The 20,447-nt window shown below is 49.1% G+C and overlaps 1 protein-coding gene and 1 long non-coding RNA gene across 3 annotated transcripts in view; one reads left to right on the top strand and one right to left on the bottom strand.

Moving 5' to 3' along the window:
* Positions 1–5,462: 5,462 nt before the first annotated feature.
* On the top strand, positions 5,463–11,231 carry LOC118534396 (uncharacterized). The gene is made up of 2 exons (XR_004916652.2): positions 5,463–5,552; positions 11,030–11,231. It is a non-coding gene; the product is annotated as an uncharacterized LOC118534396 (long non-coding RNA).
* The window catches only part of DPYSL5 (dihydropyrimidinase like 5), a 91,732-nt gene continuing 82,472 nt past the window's right edge, over positions 11,188–20,447 (bottom strand). For both annotated transcript variants that reach the window (XM_036090182.2, XM_036090183.2), the window contains exons 12-13: positions 15,993–16,161; positions 11,188–14,209 (exon numbers count right to left, since the gene is read on the bottom strand). In XM_036090182.2, the coding sequence (XP_035946075.1) occupies positions 14,124–14,209; positions 15,993–16,161 (255 nt within the window). In that variant the 3' untranslated portion in view covers positions 11,188–14,123. The remainder of the gene's footprint in view (positions 14,210–15,992; positions 16,162–20,447) is intronic.

The raw sequence follows: 20,447 nt of genomic DNA, 5'->3' as shown, positions 1-20,447 counted from the left end.
GCGCAGGCGCGATGCGGCCACCGCTGTCAGTCCGAGCGGGGCGGGGCCAGGGCACCCGCCGTCTCCAAGGCAACTGGGCGGCGAGGGAAGGACAGCCCCAACCTCCACCTTGTCTTAGCGACGGCGGCGGGGGGCGGCGGGGGGCGACGAGACAGTCCCTCTACATTGCCATAGCAACAAGGAGAAGAAACCGCCTCATAAATTTATGGTGGTACCGAGGGAACGCTCTTACCTTGTCACCATGGCAACTGGGAACAGCCCCTTCCTTTTTCCTTAGCAACAGGGTAACAATTCCTCCACCCTGTCTAACTAATCACAGAAGGAACAACCATTTACACCTGATTCCGTAGTAGCCAGATGACGGATTCCTATCTGCCTCACGGCTACTGCAAAGGAAAAACTGGAGCATATTTCTTCTCTTTCAGCAACACGAGAGAAATAAGGCTGAGTATCTCCTCGCGGTTTATGGTTTTTAATCACAGCCCGTTACTCTAACCTCCAAATTCAATTTTTTTCCTACCTGTGTTAAACATACCTTTTCATCTCCTACCAGGTCTATACCTTTAACCCTAAATTGAGCTAACAAAATCGTCTATACACATATCACTTGGGTTTTTATCAACCGTATTGTCTCTCTCCCACTGCATTTGTAAGCAATTCTTGTTTCTTCATCTTGCCCATTAGCTGGTTGACATTCTACCTCCTCATAACTAGTTCCCTCCCCGATGTGTTGTTCACTGGTGTTCCCAAATTCCCTATACCAAGTCTGCTTTTATGGATCTCCCCAGTTCTTCTAGATCCCTCTTCTCCCTGTTCACACCAACTGTCCTTGTCCTTCAATGCTCTACCCAGGGCTCCACTATGCTCACCCCCTTTGTGATTTCATCAGCTTGGTTCTCTTCCCGCAGATGGTTTCTGGCTCTCCCTCCCTCAGCCCTCACTCCCACAGATGTCTGAGGTCACCTCTGTACCCACCTTGAACATACATATCTCTTTTATTACACACATCCTACAGTATCGTCTTTAGTTTACATGTCTGTCTCCCCAATCAGACTATATGCCCCTTGTGAACAGGAATTCTCTTATTCATCAGCTCCCTCAGCATTTAGCACAGAATGTGACCCAGTAGAGTTCCAGTAAGTGTTTATGTAATTGAATCAAGTGAGGAGAAAGATTTTCTTCAGGGACGTCTGGGTGGCTCAGTCGTTAAGCGTCTGCCTTCGGCTCAGGTCATGATCCCAGGGTCCTGGGATCGAGCCCCGCATCGGGCTCCCTGCTCCGCGGGAGGCCTGCTTCTCCCTCTCCCACTCCCCCTGCTTGTGTTCCCTCTCTTGCTGTCTCTCTCTCTGTCAAATAAATAAATAAAATCTTAAAAAAAAAAAAAGATTTTCTTCAAAGATTCTTCAAGATTTTCTTTGACCCCAAAGAAATGGGTGAAGGGAGTCAAAAGGTAAAAAGGTAAATAGAAAAAAAGAAAAAAGATTTTTGTTCTTCCTCACTTTCTCTGACCGAGCTGCCTCCGAGTCTGTCAGCATTTTCCCTATGATCTTTATACATATTTAATCTTTAATACTACTGCCACTATTATAACGCTCTCACTCCCTTAACTCTCCACCTTAATGCCAAAATTCTAGTCATCTATTATCTGAGACTCTGGCGTTCTGTATTTCCTGAATCCTCGCTTCTAGTTAGTCTCCCTTCTACACATCCCAAATGTACCCACTAGAGTAAATTTCCTCACTGGGTACTGACCTCCTCCATGACTCCTGTCACCCTCTATAATCAGTGTAAGCTCTTCACACCTTACCATTCCATCATCTGCTGACCCAGCTTGGACTGAGCCCTCTAGGTGAACATCACTGGATTCTGCTGGGTTTGTTGGCACACAGGAGATGCTGCATTCTCTTTGAATGACTCAAAAGTAAGAATTCATTCTGTTCCTAATCTCCCTGTTTAGCTCCTAGAGATCCCATCCCAGGACTGTTGGTGCCAAAGGACTCTGACTGAACCCACTGTCTTGGGGGAGAAGGAGGAGGCAGCCCATCACAAATAGAGTAAGAAAACAGCGTGCTGAGTCAAGACCCTCTCCTCCTACCCAAGGTAACTCTCAGAAAGGAGAGGACTCCTTGTAGAGGATAATTCCCAGGACAAATCAAGGGGTTAGGAGAGTGAAAACCCAGCCTATATCTTTTCCTAGCCACAGAGTTGGAGAACGGAATCTCCTCCTAACTGTATCCTCAGCGCGTCTGGATGCTATAAAGACAAGGGGAAAATTTCAGATTCAGTTTATTTTGCTTCCCCATTCTGAAGTTCCAGCTCAGCTCCATGGTTGTAGGTGTAGACCTGGGTGGTGTAGACTGCCCTGAGTAATCCTGAGAAGAGACTGTGTCCTTGTAGCTCCATCTATTGGCCGTGCATGGGATAGAGGCCCACTTTACAAAGAGTTCCTGCATCCCCTTCACCCAGACTCTCCCTGTTAACATTTTACCGTGTGCCAGTTATCTATTGCTACAAAGCAAACCACTGCAACTTCGTGGTTTAAAACAATAACCATTTCATCATCTCCATTTCTGTGGGATGGGGATTCAAAAAGAGCTCAGCTGGGTGGTTCTGGCTGAGGGTTTCTCCTGTGAGTGCAGTCAGATGGTGGCAGGAGCTTAAACAGCAGGGGGCCGGCTAGACAACCCGCTCTCATCCTGCAGTCTCAGAGCCAGCTTTCAGGGCAGTTGGACTACTTACATGGTAGCTGAAGTTTTCAAGGATGAGTATGATAGTGAATAAGTGAAATCATGCATGGCTTTTTATAACCTAGCCTCAGACATCACTTTTGACATATCCTTTTGTTTGGAAAAAATCACAAAAGGCAATTTAAGATCAAGGAGAGGGAGCATAGACCCCACCTCTTAATGGGAGGGATGTCCAAGTCATATAATAAGAGCATATGGATGGGAGAGACTGTTGAAGTCATCTTTGGAAATGACAATCTGCCACACCCTACCCTCTGATGACAACAGTCCACATCCCGTTCAATGCAGAATATATTCATCCCCTCCCCCAAGACCCCAAGGCTCATTCCATGACAGCACCAGCTTGAAATCCAGGATCCCATCACTTAAATCCCCGTGTGGGTATGGCTGCTCAGGTCCAGTTCCTTGGGTGTAGCTCATTGAGTATCAATCGTCTTGATCTGAAGAACTTGCAAAGTAAGGAAACACATCACGTGCCTCATATACCCCCAGCAAACACTAGCAGCACAGGCATGGGGTTATTGCTATGGCCATTATCATCTCAAAAAGGAGAAAAGCAGAAGGCAAACACATCAGTTACAGTTCATAGCAATTCTGAAGAGCAGCCGGGCACATGTTGCCAGTTCCTGGTTTGGGGTCAGACCCACTCCCCCATTTACTTACATTAGCATCGCCAGGGATCTTTTTCTCCCAGTGGGTTATAATCCTGTCCTATAATTATTTGTTTTGACACACAATTTGTCACAGATTTGGCCAGCGGAAGAAATTCCAAGTTGGTTCTTGTGCCCTTTGGATTTGTTTTCATCATTCTTTGAACATTTCCTTGCTTTCTGACACAAGATGTTCCAGGCTCATCTTGTACCTTTCCTGCCCCGCCCCGCCCCCCCCGCCGGAATTGGCCGTTCACCAGGGAACCATGGGTCCTCCTGATTTTTTGTTGTTTCTTTTTCCATTTTCCCTTGCTCCCTAAATCTGCTCTTGGACACTGATGATTCCCATCTCATTTTTCTCTCTCCTTCTTCTATACATACTCCCTGAGTGGTCTCATCTATTCCTGTGACTCCTGGGGCTGTATCTCCAACCCAAGCAGCTCTCCCAGCTCTCAATATTCATGATTCATTTGAAACTTGCTGAAAGTGGAACAGGCTCTCAAATAGGACTGATTCCCACACATAGGAAACCCTTGACATGGTTTTAAAATTTACAACTGTGTAAAGTAATATGTAAATTTGCTGAGGGATGAATTCTAATCACATGACCTGAGCAGTTGAGTCCTTATCTAGGGAGTGACTCTAGCCCTCTACCCTGGGGGCGTTGCATAAGCACTGGGGCTGATACTTCCTGGCTATGGTTTTTCTTGTCTATTGTTGTGATGGTTAAATGAGATAATGTATGAAAAATGCCTAGCAGTGCCGCACACACAATAAATACCCAAATAAATGGTAACTATGAGTAATAAGCAAACTTTCACGAGGGTCAGGAGGTCACTTGATTTCCCCATCAGTTATAGCCTATTAAATTATATGGAAGCCAATATGCAAATGTAGAATTTGCAAAGGTCTTAAGACAAACCTCCTGTGAACATTACTGATGTATTGTATCCAAAATGAACAGCAACTCTAGACCAGTGGCTTGGATTGCAAGATGTTACCCTGCTTTTTGTGGAAAATGCCCACCATGACGATCAGGTGGGTAATTAAGGCTGGGATTCACTGGATTATTTCGCAATAAACAACTGAAGCCCAGAGAGGTTAATGAACTTGGCTAAGATCACACAGCTAGTGAACATTAGAAGCATGGTTTGAACCTAAAGCCAAAACCAAAACCCGAACTTCTTCCATTATGACGTTGCTTCCTACACTTTCTGTACTATAATTATTTGTCAATATGTCTTTTCCCCAAACTAATCTGTAAATGCAAGAACCACACTTGCTTCCTTTTTGTAGTATTTAACACATGCCTGGCACGTATTCCACAAGCATGCATGTTGTAGAAGGCGGAAAATGGTGAGTAAACCTAAACTAGAGTTGCCAGATAAATAAATGCAAGATGCCTAGTTAAATTTGAATTTCAGTTAAACAACAAATACTTTTTTAGTATAAGTATGCCACACACACTACTTGAGACACATCTACATGAAGGAAAACCTAAAAATTATTTGTTATCTGAAACTCAAATTTAATCGAACATCCTGTATTTTTATTTGCTAAATCTGGCAACCTTAACCTAAACCCTGAGATTGGCCCCAGGGGTTCTCCTGGCAGAAGTGCCGCTCTGACCCCTCACTCACACTCAGACTGACCTGATCCCCAGCTACTCTGGGGGCTGGAACTGAGGCCATGGTAACCTGCATGTGTCTGCCTTTCCGGGGGTCTTACCTGCTCTAGGTTAGGTCGGCGTGGCACCTTTAAGAGGAAAAAGCAGCCACTGATGAGCTTAAAGCGCCACCTGGGGGGCCCTTATGGGTACTACTACGGTGGTCAGGGGCCATCCCATTGACTCAGGATTTTAGGGAGCCGGTAAAAGCCAAACAAGGCAGAGACAGGGTAGAAAGAGGCCAGGCTAGCAGTGGAGAGGGGCAGGTGAAGATATCGCTTCCTGGCATTTTCAGCTTACAGCTGCTGCTCTGGCTGCCTAGGAACTGAAGGCACTTGCCCTCCAAAGGAGGTCATTGCTTAGAGATTCACTTTCCCACCACCCTTTGCCTTTTCGGCTGTTCCTTGCTCCTCCCCAGGCTGGAAGTCTTTGGCTTGTGAGGATCGTAACCTCCATTCTTGAGGCTTGGTGCCACGTTTTAAGATGAGGGTAAGCGGAGTGTAGAAACTGCCTTGGGAGGACAGCCGAGGGAAGGGGAGCTGTTTGCTTAGCAGTGGTTCTCAGCACGCCTGAAAACTTGTTAGAAATGCACACTCTCAGGCCCCATACCAGACCTACTGAGTCAGAAACTGTGGGGTGGGGGTGGGGGTGGGGGGTTGGTGAAGCCTGGCAAGCTGTGTTTAAATAAAGCTTCCAGAACTCTTAGAGATAAGATGCGTTGAATGAGATGGTTGTTTGTTCTGTGTACCCCCAGAGGGAAGAGCTAGGGGAAAGGGGCACAAGTTGCAGAGAGACAGAAATCTTTTCTTTTTTTTTTTTTAGATTTTTATTTATTTAGTTGACAGACACAGCGAGAGAGGGAACACAAGCAGGGGGAGTGGGAGAGGAGCAGGGAACCCGATGCGGGGCTCGATCCCAGGACCCTGGGACCATGACCTGAGCCGAAGGCAGACGCTTAACGACTGAGCCACCCAGGCGCCGCAAGGCAAAGACTTTAATAGAAAGTTGGTAGTTGACCCAGTGACCTCCACTCCTTTTATTGGTAAGAGGATCATTTATAACTCTTATAGCTGTTTTAAAATACTGTTTCAGGGGCGCCTGGGTGGCTCAGTCGTTAAGCGTCTGCCTTCGGCTCGGGTCATGATCCCAGGGTCCTGGGATCGAGCCCCACATCGGGCTCCCCGCTCTGCGGGAAGCCTGTTTCTCCCTCTCCCACTCCCCCTGCTTGTGTTCCCTCTCTCGCTGTGCCTCTCTCTGTCAAATAAATAAAATCTTAAAAAAAAATAAAATAAAAATAAAGTACTGTTTCAAATTTGGGAATTCAGGATTAACTGCCTCATAAATTCAAAAGGTATTTAAAACATACTATATAATGTTTCAGCTGGGAAATTCAATGAGTTCGTTTTTTTTAAATGTAATTTTGCTTTCCCCCCCGAGGTGATAATCGACAATGTGAAATGAGGGATTTTGGATATGGCATAACTGATTTCAACATGAATTTGAATTTCTGCTCTAAAATGAAAGAGCTAAAGCATTTTTGTAAATATGATGTAAGACACGGGGTTTGACAGTAGTGAAAGATATTGAGACTGAAATGTGCTACAACTGGAAGAATGTGTCTTTTATCAATTCATTCACTAAAACTCATATAATCCAAAATTATATAAATCCATAGAAAAGTTTCAACTTAACTTCCTGTGTAGCATTAAAAGAATAATATATGTTGGGGCGCCTGGGTGGCTCAGTCGGTTAAGCATCTGACTCCTGATTTTGGCCCAGGTCATGATCTCAAAGGTCATGAGTTCAAGCCCTGCATCAGGCTCCCCGCTCAGTGGGGAATCTGCTTGATTCTCTCTCTCCTCTCCCTCTGACCCCCCACTTCTAAAAAAAAAAAATAATAATAATACATGTTTCCCCAACATTAGCTTATTAACTTTATCTGCTTGGTGTCCTAGAATTTCTAACGGGATTTTGGAAATTTGAATTCAAGTAGCATTAAGGTAATAGATACCTTGTATTTATGCAAAAGTATTTCCAAAGACTTCATGAAATTGGGGTTATATAGTGAAAATAAAAATAGTGTGTGTGTGCATGCGTGCATCTGTGCGTATGTAGATGTCTACATTTTGACACACGAGTCAAGAGTTCAGGTAAAACCTCAAGAGCCTGTGTTTCATGTGAATATTTCTTGTTAATCATGGGCCATTCTATGACACCAGGATCTTCTTGATCTCCCATAGTCAAATTAAAGACTTTGCAGCGGTTACGGAATAAAAAAGAAGTCATAGCTAGGAGAATCATTTAGCAAATGCCTACAAAATTTAGTACAATACATAGTATGCCATATGTGTTTAGTTGCTACGAAAGTTGCATTTTTAAAAAAAGATTTACTTATTTATGTATGTGACAGAGAGAGAGAGAGAGAGCACAAGCAGGGGGAATGGCAGGTAGAGGCAGAGGGAGAAGCAGGCTCCCCGCTGAGCAAGGAGCGGCCATGGGGCTTGGATCCCAGGACCCCGGGGCCACGACCCGAGCCGATGGCAGACGCCTAGCCAACTGAACCACCCAGGCGCCCCTAAAGTATGGGTTTTAGTGAATGAGAATGTATCAATATTGGTTCATTAATTGTAACAAAAGTGCCACATGAATGTAAAATGTTAATAATAGGGAAAGCTGCGTGGAGGGTGTGCAGGAACTCTGTACTATCTTTTCAATTTTTCTGTAAATCAAAAACTGTTCTAAAAAAAATAAAGCCTATTTTTAAAAGAAAGCTCTACAAGGCCAGAATTTGTTAAGTTAAAATTTAAAGAAACCTTGGGGCGCCTGGGTGGCTCAGCTGGTTGGGCGACTGCCTTCGGCTCAGGTCATGATCCTGGAGTCCCAGGATCGAGTCCCGCATCGGGCTCCCTGCTCAGCAGGGAGTCTGCTTCTCCCTCTGACCCTCTCCCCTCTCATGTACTCTCTCTCTCTCATTCTCTCTCTCAAATAAATAAATAAAATCTTTAAAAAAAAAAAAATTTAAAGAAACCTTAAAATACAAAGGATCTAATGTAGTCAAAAAAATGTAAAAGGAAGCAGAATTCATTTGGCTGGAACTTACATGTAAATCTTGTGCTAATAACTATTTGGTTGGTGTAGATGGGCCGGGTAGTGGTAAAGTGAAAATCTGGTACATCACTTTGGAAATCTGAACCACTTGAGTGGAGCGAGGAAGCAGGCCTCCCTCACATCCTCTTAGGTGCCAGGACTCCCAGCCAAAGCCCAGTGGGAACTTAGACTTGGCACAAGGATAGAATTGAGAAAAGAAAGACTTTAACAAACCCAAACCATAGTATTAACAATTTTGTGTTGAGAGAATCTGCACGTTAGGTATTTTGTGTACTTGTAAAAAAATTAGGGCCTGGTAGAGTGAGCGCCCCATAACTAATTTAAAATGTGTACCTTAAGATTTAGAACTTCGAGATGGAATCTAAGTTTATGTTTGGCACCGAAATAGCTAATGAACCTCTAAGTTCACTATATTTATGGATTTCATTGGTTAGACTAGCAGTAATTATTTAGCACTTAGGAAAGATTCTTAAAAAGGAAGTAGAATTTCAAATGTAGTTAGAAATGTTGTAAATGTTGTAAAGTGTCCAATTAAGTGGATCAATGGGATCAAAGTCCCCTTAAAAGTAAATGATAAAAGTTGATAGACTGACCATTTTTTTTTTTAAAGATTTTGTTTATTTATTTGACAGAGAGAGACACAGCGAGAGAGGGAACACAAGCAGGGGGAGTGGGAGAGGGAGAAGCAGGCTTCCCACGGAGCAGGGAGCCCTATGTGGGGCTCGATCCCAGGACCCTGGGACCATGACCTGAGCCGAGGACAGACACTTAACGACTGAGCCACCCAGGCGCCCCTAGACTGACCATTTTTAATGGAACAGTAAATTTATAAGCTAAACTGAAAAGCTTAGGGAAGTGCCCTTGACCTTCACCGCTCCGCTGTATCCACAGCCATTGAGACCTCATGAAACCTCCTGGAGCTGTGAAGACTCAGGGCTTGTCACAGGACACCCTTGTCCCCACTCCCTGCAGAAGGACCCATTTTCCCCACCTCCCGCGATGCCCTGCCCCTCATCTTTCAGTGGTGGATAACTCTTTAACTCCTGGACAGGCATATGAATGGCCTGACGAATAAATAGGCATGCATGAGGTGGCTATAGGATTTACTGCCCAAAGCACGACATATATGAAAGGGGGCACGATTCATAATTATTCTGGAGTAATAGACTTAACCCAGAACTATCCTGGGACAACCAGGACAAGATCCCTGCAGGTATAAATGTGTGGTTCATAAATATACCAGGGAAAGAAATGAAGAAGTCTGCTTCCATTTTAAGATGGTATCAAGTCTCAACAGAATGTTAGATCCTTTCGTTTTAGTGGGAAAGCACTAAAACCCTTTCAAATATGTTATCAACAACACTGTCAAATAATATTTTATTAACCTAGCACTATAAGGTCTCCCCTCCCTGTGTATCACGAGGTTTCTTCTTTAGACCTGGGGTGTTATGAGACTCTCCCATCTCCACCAACTACAAGGCAATTCTTAGTGTTGGGTTATACTTTTGTAAAAAAGTCCTCCTGGGGGCACCTGGGTGGCTCAGTCAGTTAAGCGTCTGCCTTTGGCTCAGGTCCTGATCCCAGGGTCCTGGGATCGAGCCCCACATCAGGATCCCTGCTCAGCAGGGAGCCTGCTTCTCCATCTCCCTCTACCACTCCCCCTGCTTGTGCTTCGCTCTCTTGCTCTCTCTTTCAAATAAATAAATAAAAACTAAAAAAAAAAGAAGTCCTCCTGTAATTCTGAGTAAAGAGACTGAGGGTGAAAGTTGCCCAGCCCGTGGCTGGTGAGGTTTCCCTGAATGCAGATAATCCTATAAATGATCTTAGTAGACTGCCTTATTTTAAAGTCTGTGGTTTTTTATTTTCCCTCAACTACATGCACACAAAGGCCTGCTGTGTCTTTCTGGGTGTCTTATTTTTTTTCTCTATCAATCACCCCATACGGTACACATGGCCTGGCAAACATGGCCACATTATTTTTCATCCAAACGCTTGAAGCCATGTATTTTTGGCAGTTAATCAAATTCTGGTGTGTTCTCACGTTATGGGAAATCAGGCTAACACAGACACTTTGGCCCAGTTCCATCCCAGGGACTCGGCATCCTTCACAAGCCAGGTAATACTGGCTCAGAAACCCCACTGGAGCTAGTACATACGGCTCATTTCATAATAGCCAACTACTTTGCCCCAAATGCAGCACCTGGGGTATTACTTTTGGTCGTGGTCTTATTTGCAGAGTTGTTTATTTGGTGAAAGCTGGGAAAATTCCCTTGCCACCAACGATTTCGTACACTGCCTAAAATTCCCTCATTAGGGTTTTATCTTCAGGGGCTAAGAAATAAGTACAAGTGACCCTATAGTAATGGAAGCAACAGTTTCACTCTTCAGTGTGGGAGTTTGATCCAGTAATCCCTTCCAACAGCTGGCTGAGATCTAGAGAGAAGGCAGAGGAGTCTTGGTGCAGGTGGAAGGGGTTGGAGGGTACAGTAGACCAATCCAAAGGCGGGGCGGTTCTGGAGAACCAGAGAGTAGCCTGGAGGTCCTTCAAAGACACACTGGCCTTGGGACAGCCCTCTGTCCTGTGATCTTATGAGGCCACAGCTCCATCGGCCAAGAGTTCCACTGTGTGAAGAGGGGGCTATGGGTTTCCAAAATGGTAGCCAAGAATAGGCAACAACGGGTAAGTGGGGAAAGCCTAGTTTCCCCGCCTTTTGTATGTAATGCTTTCCCCCAGTTATCCCTGTTTCGGTTAACTCAGCAACCTTGTTCTGGGAATCTGGCACCAAAAGCCTTGGTTTTGTTCCCACCAGGAGGACTGGGCACTGAGGCTCTCACCTCTCAGCTGTTTTTCCCTGCAGACTCTGCACAGGCCTCCCGGTGAGAGGCTACCTGACACCCAATACGAGTGAAGAACCAAAGCTGAGTTTTCTTAGCAACTGAGGTCTGCCCCTGCCACTGGGGAGGAGGTCCCCTGCCGAACTCTCTCTTCTTTGGAAGAAACACAACGGAGACCAAGTGAGAAGTAGCTACAATTTAATACAAACCTGCACCAGAACACAATGTGTCGGGCTGTTTTGTCTTTGCCTCAAACAGGTGGCCAGAGCACAGGACCATGTGTCGTCTTGGGGTTGACACAATCTTAGCACCATGACGTTTACAGAGGAGTGAGAAGTCACTTGGGTGCTGGAGGCTCCATCCCGACCCCAGGCTGTGCCTGCCGCCCGGGGCAGCTGGAGGGGTTGGGGTTTTCGCGTGCTTCTGTGGTTTCTGGGTCAGTATTGGAAAAGCCCTCATCACGGCATTGGCTTGACAGACCTACTGTGGACTCCTAGCACTACACACACGCACACGCACACACGGTAGCACAATTTTCTGGTCACTTAATCCCACAAACCTAGAGAGCAGCTAAGGCAAGAACAACAGTATTTATTCAGCAAGTACAAGACCAGTTTGAGAGCTGCATTCAGGGCAACCAGAGACCCTTGTCATTCCAACCAGGAGCAGTGGGGCTGCTGATGGAGCTGGCTGGAGCTCTGCACAGGGGCAAGGAGTGGGGGGGTGGGGGGGTGGGGGGGGGTGGGGCTGACCGTTCCTTTGGTCCCTTGAACCTCCTTCTGATTTTCATCTAGAAGCTCCTGGGCAAGGGCGGGGTCTGTGAAAGGATCGGGGGGTATGTGTGTGTGGAGGGGGGGTAAGATGAAGTGGAAGGCCTACTGTGGACCACTCCAAGATGTGGTCTCCCAGAGCCATCCCATGGACCATGCATCTCTCGGGCGGAGGCACTCAGAGAAGGTAAAGCTTTCTTAGCCCAAGCAGGGATGCTGTGCCCTCCGGCTGCCACCACTGCTCGGCTCTTTGGCATCTGCCCAAGGCCCACGACCCAGCAACGGGCTGGGATAAACAGGATGATGTGCGTTGTACCGAGGGGTCCGTGTCATGGTCTCCTAGGCCCAGATCTCTACCTACTGTCCCCGTGGCTGCCACCCCCCATGAGTGCCTTTGTTGCCTCTGCTCCCTGGGGTACCGTCTCTGTCCTTTCAGTTCCTAAGTGAGGAAGATGAGCAAGAAGGGAGGATGTGGAGGCAACTCAAGTCATAGGGCAAGCCCCCCAACATTTAACTAGTGCTGGCTCAGAGAGTGAATAGGCGTTAGCTGGTTTATGAGAAAGATCTATCTACCTGTGCAAAACAAAGCAGAATGCCTACCACGGGAGTAAGTCTTCTGGATGGTTCAATTCTCAGGTGGGATCTACAAGAGACGTCCCCCCACTCTTCCTTTCCACAGCTAGGGTAGACGAGCCAAGCTCTTAAGGGTCGTCATGGACACTCGTGGGGTCAGAAGGCCTAAACTTTCTGGGCCTCATCTGTGAAATGGGGAGAATAACATATGCTCTGCAGTCGGGCGGAGCAATCGAGAGCTCGTATATGGAAGTGCTTTGAAAGCATGTAAAGCACTGAAGAAATGTGCAGGGTAGGACCACCAGCCCAAGAGCCCCAGGGCAAGCGCGGGGTGCGCAAAGCGAATGTGCAACATGAAATCACTTCCCTGCCCGGAGGGCAAGGCTTAAGAAGGGCAGGCAGCTGGGATGCCTCCCGGCTCACTCAGGGTGGATGATCACCCAGCCTCTAGCGTTTCCTTGGAAACCTCCCGGGGCATCCGAGGCAGGGAGAGCCCAACTGGACGTGGGAGGAGACGGAGGCCACGAGCAGGGAAAGGGGAGGTGTTGACCCCAGGAGGCCACAGCACCTGTGCGGCAAGGTGGGTTCTCCGGCCTGGTGCTGGTGGCCTGGCCTCCTTCCCCGGCCTCTAGCCTGCTCACTCCCGAGTCCTGCTCCCGCTCTCTCAGCAGGCGTGAGGCCTCTTGCCAATCACACGGGAGGAGTGGCTGGGCCTCTGTCCAGTGGGGGGAGTTTACAGGAAGCTGGGTGTTTGGGGGTGTTAGTGCTGGGAGGGGCGACTCTGCTTCCCGGAGGTCCCCAGGGCTGGCATACTGGGCCCCCCACCCAGAATGTAGACAACTACCCCAGGATTGGTGGGGGGGCGGGAGGAGGGTGTGGGACAGGGCCGCGGCAGCCTGGAAGACTCTGGGTGGGGAGAAGAAGGGCCCGTGAGCCCGGCACCTCGCCCCGCTCCTCGTCTGTGCCCTAGGCTGTCTGGTCGGCGTCGAGTGCAGCGTCTCTTAAGGTCCACATCTACTCCTGTTTCTATGCTATGCTAGTGACACGAAGCACCGTTATTCTTCACAGGATGCACAAACAAGTCAAACCAAACCACTGCGCAAACCAAACGTGCAAAACAAAATCATGTACACGCGCCTGGCACCAGCCCCGTGCCCCGCCCAGCGAGCCCCTCGGGGCCTGTGACTCCCAGAGGCTGGGGTGGGAGGAGGAAGAAGCTGGCAAAGGGTGAGAGTGTCCCCACCACACGCACACGGGAGCCAGCGTTGAGTCAGGAGGAACGGGACACCCTGGGCATGGCTGGGGAGCCAACAGCTGTCTGACTTGGGAAAAGTGACCACAGGGCCTCCTGCGGGGGAGGGGGTCCTTTTCCTCCAACACCCACCTGCTAAAGTGCTCCGGACAGCTGGTGGGTCGGCCAGGGGGCAGGGCACTAAAGGCCAGCACGTGGAGGGGGGGTGAGAGGAGGGGCTGGGCTGGGCTCTATGCAGTGGGCTCGGTGCATAGTGTGGCTTTCCTGGGCCCCCGAAAAAGCCTGCCGGGGCCAAGGCAGGAAAGGACTGCAGCGGGAGGAACACATCTCAAAGTGCCTGTTAGGGTTGGCTCGAAGCACAGTGAATCACGGGTCAGACATGGGGAGGGCTCCCCGGGTCCCGTGGCCCCCTCAGGTGGTGTGCCGCCCGGCCCAGCCTCTCCCACCCCCTGCAGCCGTGGCCGGAGGGTGTGCGGGCTGGTGGCAGCGGTGCGTCCTCACTTGGGGGGCTGGTCAGTGCCTTTACCAAATGCCGCTTGACCTGCCTCCGGGGGGAGCGAGGATCCGAGCCGAAGCTCGCTTTGGAACGTGGTCGTCGATTTGAGAACCTGCAGGGAAGGAAGCAGAGGGTGAGCTCGGCGGCTCTCGCCCGGGTTATAAACGCACAGCCACCATCTAGCGGGGGAGGCTGGTAAGCCCTCTGTGGGTATGCTCTAACCGAAGCCTCACAGCTCCAGCCCATTTTCCAGATGAGCACACCGAGGCTCAGGGAAGTTAAGTGGCTCGCCCAGGGTTACAGTGTGTGTAAGTGGTAGCGCCTGGATTTGAACCCGGGTCTTTCTGATTCAGGGCCTCTGCCACCTTCGCTCCCAAGCCTGGGAATGTGGGCTTTTGTGGTGCACACAGACCACGAATCAGCCCGTCAGCATGTGGACCTTTGTACACACGCCCCGGTGAGTACAACAGGGAGAAGGCTGGGCACTGCATTGTTCTGGAAAACCAAAGAACCACACCCCAAGGGCCCAGCGTCTTGAAATCCCAAGACTTAGAAAAAAGAGGCTTGGTGTCCCAGGGAGTGAGTGGGACATTCTTCAGTCCAGCCCATCCAGAACAGACAAGGCTGGGTGGAAGGAAGGTGGGAGGACGCCTGATATTTGCTGAGTCTGAGAGACGTCGTGCCCTGAGATGTGGCAGAAGCCAACGGCCGGTGCACCCACAGCTCTGAGCGCCTTGAGGCTTCTCCGGGGGTGGCTGACGCCTGAAGGGTGGAATGCACTCCACACCACGGATTCCTGTGACTCCCAGCACCCGTGTCTTGTCACTGTGGCCCTCAGGATGGGGGAACAGTTATCATGGCAATGAGACTGGCTCTGAGGATGGAGAGGACCCCCACCCCAACCGCAAGGTCCTCAAAACAGGAAGCATGTGTCCTTTGACCTGAGCTGCCCCCAGCACATAGTGGGGCACAGAGGAAGCTCGGGGGGCAGCCCTGCTCCCTTGGTACTCCTCGGCCTCTCGTATTAGGACAGCTTGTATGTACCAGTAAATGCCACGCCCTGTGTGGAAGGATCTGGATCTTGCTCCTTTCACTGTTCAGGCCCCAGTGTGGCCCTTGCAGAGCGATGCCAGGCCTCCACCTGGTCTGGTTCCGAAGGCCACTCAGCGAGTTCAGGGAGACTTGGCCCTGCCCTCTTCAAGCGGGGGTCCCAGCATCCGTCAGAGCTGCCTGCAGGACCAGGCCACCTTATATAGCCTTGCTCGTTCTCCGGGAGGGCTACCGTTTTTGTGGCAATGACCCCCACCTTTCACTACTGCAGAGTGCCTGGGATAAATAAAGTCCCAGAGCACAGACACACCCCATGTATCATCTATGATATCACATGCATTACAATTGTTGGCAAAAAAGAAGGTGCTGGAGGGGCAAACATGGGGCTGGGGTGAGAGAGGAAAGGGAATAAGGGAAACACCTCTTTCAGAGGCTGGTGAGGAGCAGGGATGGGGACGGAGAGACCGCAGTGGGGGTCCAGTCCCACGTAGCACAGAGGGTTAACCCTTCTGAGCTCTGATCATCCCCAGGGCACCCACTGTGTGCAGAGCCCTCAAGATGTTTCAAGGGGAAAAAAAAAAGTATCTGGACTTAGAAGCCATGGGGAGAGGAGCACCAGACAAGCTGTGGCCTCTTGGAGTGGCTGGTGCCCCGTGACCTGGAGAGCCCTCCCGCCCCTCCTAATGTTGCTGTGTCTCTACTGTGGGACCCGGCACTCATCTCTAGACATGCGGGGGCCGGGGCAGGGGAGAAGATGGAGAGGAAACGCTGCGGAAGTCCCTCAGCTCCTGCTACCCCACTGCGGGAGAGACGCAGGTCCCGGGCGGAGTGGCCCCTGCTCTTACCAGAGAGGCTGAAGCTGGACTCATGAAGGTCCCTCATGCCCCCGTGTCGGGTAACGGGCCGGGTGGGGGTGTCTGCGAGTGGCGTGCCCATCTCCTTTTTCCCAGGATGCACAACGATGGCTACATCCCCCAGGTAGGGCGTACGGTCCACTCCCCTAACCTTTAAGGTCTAGTGAAGGACGGAGAAGGAGAAAACGGGAAAAGAGGACACTGTCAGAGCCCAGACACCATCGCCACCAGAGCCTCCTCCACGGCTGACAGGAGGTTGGATGCCGCCACTCTGCTCAGGACCCAAATGACTGGATGCGACAAAAGTTCCTTACATCTGGAGCTCAGGGAGTGGAGGATTCTCTTACCTCCTAAACAGTGTGTGTGAGCACAGGCACGCACGCTTGCATACGGGGGCCCCTGTGGGCTCCCCCTCAATATTGGTAGAATCCTTTCCAAGGTAGCGGGCAGATTTCTGGGGTATTCCCCTCACCTGGAGCAATGCTATCCCCTCTCTTGCCAGGCTCCCAAGAGGCCATGCCTTTTACTGTGACCTGACAACTCTATGGGGACAGAAGCAAAATAGAGCTGATTTGGAGATGAGAATCCCCCCGACCCCCGTGGCAATACTAATGAGTTTTGTACTCACAAAGGCAGTAAAGTTAAGAGCCTATGTTCTGCATCCAGTATGGGTTCCAATCCCAGCTCTGCGACCTTATGCAAGTTATCTAATCTCTCTGTGTCTGTTTCCTTATTTGTCAAATTAGGATGAAGATAGTACCTATTAGTATTACATATAGAATTGTTACGAGATCAAATGGATTAATATACATAAAGCTCTCAGAACAGCTCTGGCACGTGGCAAGTGACATAAAGGACCAGCAGCGCTAATTATGGCAGAGGTCACTTACGTGTGCTTGTTCACGTTAGAAGGTGCTACCGTGAGGAGGACAGAGTGAGTTGGAGTGGGCACACAGGGTCTGAAGCAGCAGTGTAGATGATCTACACCCCAGGCACTCGTCAGGGACAGAACCTCAACCTCCTTGCTGCTTGCTGCTTACTGAAAATCTTGTTGAAACAATACATACGGGGAATTTCTTGAAGGAGCTTCCGCCTACATACATATTCCTTTATATTCTCCCACAACAGAGCCATAGTTTAGCTCAACCCTCAGAACGTCAAGCCTGGTCTGAACTGTTTCGGCCTTTACGGGGCTGCACTCTGCCATCCCGGCTTTGGAGGCCGGGGTCCCAGGCGGGGGGGGTGGGGTTCGTAGAAGCACGGGCTGGCTGAATCCTGAGCGGGTGACCCTGGCAGGCCACACCCCGGCTGCTGGCAGCCCCCTCACTACTGGCTGCACACCGAACCCTCCACCGAGATGCTTTCTTCCCCGAGGCCCATGCTCTTTAGGGGCCGATCATTCATCATTTTTGGAAAATGAGATTTTTTTGTTAGTTTCCTTTTTCTGCATACGTGCATTCTTTTACAGAAAGGCTGTGACAACAGGCAATAGAACAAGCCTTTGCTTGGGAACCTTACATTGTCATTGTAATAAATGCTTCAGATACAGAGACCCTGGGTTGAATTTCCATCAGTCCTGGAAGCTGGTGCTCCTCCACCTCGGCTGGCCTGAGGAGCCCACACGTTGTGAACTGGTATCCATCTCATGCGTTTATGAGGCTGCCTTTTAGAGGGGCTTACAGTACTTTCTCTGACCCCTGTTGACCCTATTTCCTGACTAAAATATCTTTTTTTGGAAAGACCACAGAACTGTCATCAGATATTCTTTTTTTTTTTTTTTCAAATTGCAATATAATTTATGTACCACGAAACTTGCCATTTTAAAGTATATAATTCAGGGGTCCCTGGGTGGCTTAGTCAGTTAAGTGTCCGACTCGATTTCTGCTCAGGTCATGATCTCGGGGTCGTGAGATCAAGCCCCATGTCGGGCTCTGTGCTCAGCATCGAGTCTGCTTAAGATTCTCTCCCTCTCCCTCTGGCACCCCCCGTCACTCGCACTCTCTCTCTCTCTTCCTCAAAAAAAAAAAAAAAAAAAAATTAATGAAGTATACAATTCAGTGATGTTTCAGAGGTGTGTATATTCACAACATTGGGCCACTCCCACAACCTTCTCATTCCCAAACATTTTCATCACCCCAAAAGCAATCCCACACCCATTCCCCAGCACCCAGCCCTGAGTAACCACTGATGGATTTTCTGTCTACGGATTTCCTTCTTCTGGACATTTCCTATAAATGGGATCATAAAATATGTGGTCTTTTGTGACTAGATTCTTTCACTTAGCGTCAGGTTTTTGAGGCTCACGTATGTGGTGTGTAGTATCTATCAGCACTCCATTTCCTTTTCTGGCTCAATAATATTCTACCCTATGGATATACCTCATTCTGTTTATCCATTCAACAGCTGATGGACATTTGAGTTGTATCCACTTCTTGGCCTCTACAAATAATGCTGCTATGAACATTACGTAAAGCTTTTGTGTAGATATATATTTTGATTTCCCTTGAGGCTATACCCAAGAGTAGAGCTCATTTGGTAACTCTAATATCTAACTTTTGGGGAACTGCCAAACTGTCTTCCAAAGTGGCTGCACCATTTCGCATTCCCGCCAGCAATGAATAAGGGTCCCAGTTTCTCCACATCCTAACCGACACATGTTATTTTCCAGTTTCCTTTTTAAAATGACAGCCACCCTTTGTCAGACATTCTGGTGTATGAATGCCTCCCTCTTCGGGCTCTTGTCGGTACGCCTTCCAGAGGCTGGCTGAGGCCTCTGCCACCGTCCACATCCGAGGAGCACACTGGAGATGGGACTATTCACCTCCCGACAGACCCTGAGCTTGCTTTTGGATTGAACACTGTGATAACTGAAGTCATGGTTTTGTTTTGTTTTGTTTTCATGTAACCCAAGTCTGCTCCCCCACAGCAGATCTGGCTTTGGATTTCTTCCTTTGTTGGCCTTCGGCAGAGAAGGATCAATCGTCATCCTGAGAGCTCTGGGCCCTCACACATGGAAAAAGCCAGCAGGATTGATCTTCTGGTGTTCATATGCCCTATTTACTCTGACACTCTAGATGCTTACTTCTCAAATATCAGTCTTACACACCCTTACTTCATCGAGACTGGGAAGGAACCAGGCAATGGTGGAACCTTGAAGGCCCCGCAAGCCAGCGAATCAAGAGGAACTCAGCGGTCACAGACACGCTCACGTTTGCCTCCCGTGCCTTTGGGAACCCGGAACTCCCAGTTTGCCCGATCACTTAAAATTCTATCTGGAAATCAGGGGCGTCTGGCTGGCTCAGTCAGAGGAGCATGTGACTCTTGATCTTGGGGATGGGAGTTTGAGCCCCACGTGGGGTGTAGAGATGACTTAAATAACTAATACTTAAAAAAAACTTCTATCTGATAATCAAAGATGGGGAATGGAAACTGGCACTATCCTGCTCTGGCGTTTCCCTTGTCCCGTCACACACACCCCTCCCAGCCCAGGAGGCCTGGACCATAGTTTGTGAAAGAAAGCTGTAGTTTTTGTGAATGCACTTGTACAGAGGGGCTCTATTGAGGACCACACTCGGGTGGAACGAAGTCTTGGTGAGGGCCCCAAAAAGTGCAGGAAGGCCTACTTGCCTCCCATCCCACCCGGTGGAACCTTCCTTCCGGGGCTGGGGCTTCACAGGCCAGCCAGAGTAGTGGGTGTTCAGAGAACAGCTGGGAGGGCACAGGCTGAAGCAGCTGCTCCTGAAAGCCTTTGGGTGGTTCCAGGAAGGAATGAGAAGGGGAACAAGGAGGGGAGGCCTGAGGCACCGAATAAAGAAGCTTGGCTTTGGCATAAAGGACTAGAGAACCAAGAGACTAAGAAAGTCTGGCTGAAGATGAGAGGTCATATGATCATTTTATGGCAAGTGTGCCAAGCCCCAGGCAGCTCTTAAAAGCCCTATTCCTGAGATACTATTGAGCAGACTTCTAGAGCTCAGTCATATGGCAGCTGAGTCTATTTTCAGTCAGGGTCCTTTATATCTCTGGTCCCTGTTGGAAGCCAGAGCTGATGATGAGTGGAGAGCACGGGGCCTGGGAGTAGGAAGCTGATGCTGGCCTGGGACAGTGACCACAATATGGGGGGTGGGGTGGGGGCAGGGAGGTCACCTGGAAGGGTCCAGGAAAGGCACCCCTACCAGCTGCTACTTAGGGCCTCTGGCTGAAAAACACACAGACCATTTTACTGGGCCTCACCCCTGCACAGACAAGCGGCTGACAGACAAGGCTGAGCTGAGCAGTTTACCAGAAATCTGCACTGAACTTTCTTCAGAACACACAGTGAGCACCTGCTGTGTACAGAGGACTGGGATGTACTGGGCAAAAGGAACAGAAGAACAGAACACCGGGGAAGCTGGGTGAGGAAATTAAAAAAAAAAAAAAAAAAAAAAAAGATCAACATCTCTTAAGTGT

Source organism: Halichoerus grypus, chromosome 10, assembly GCF_964656455.1.
Source record: "Halichoerus grypus chromosome 10, mHalGry1.hap1.1, whole genome shotgun sequence".
NCBI lineage: Eukaryota > Metazoa > Chordata > Mammalia > Carnivora > Phocidae > Halichoerus > Halichoerus grypus.
The sequence above is the reverse complement of the archived record's forward strand: the minus strand, read 5'-3'. Positions and strand labels throughout refer to the sequence as shown.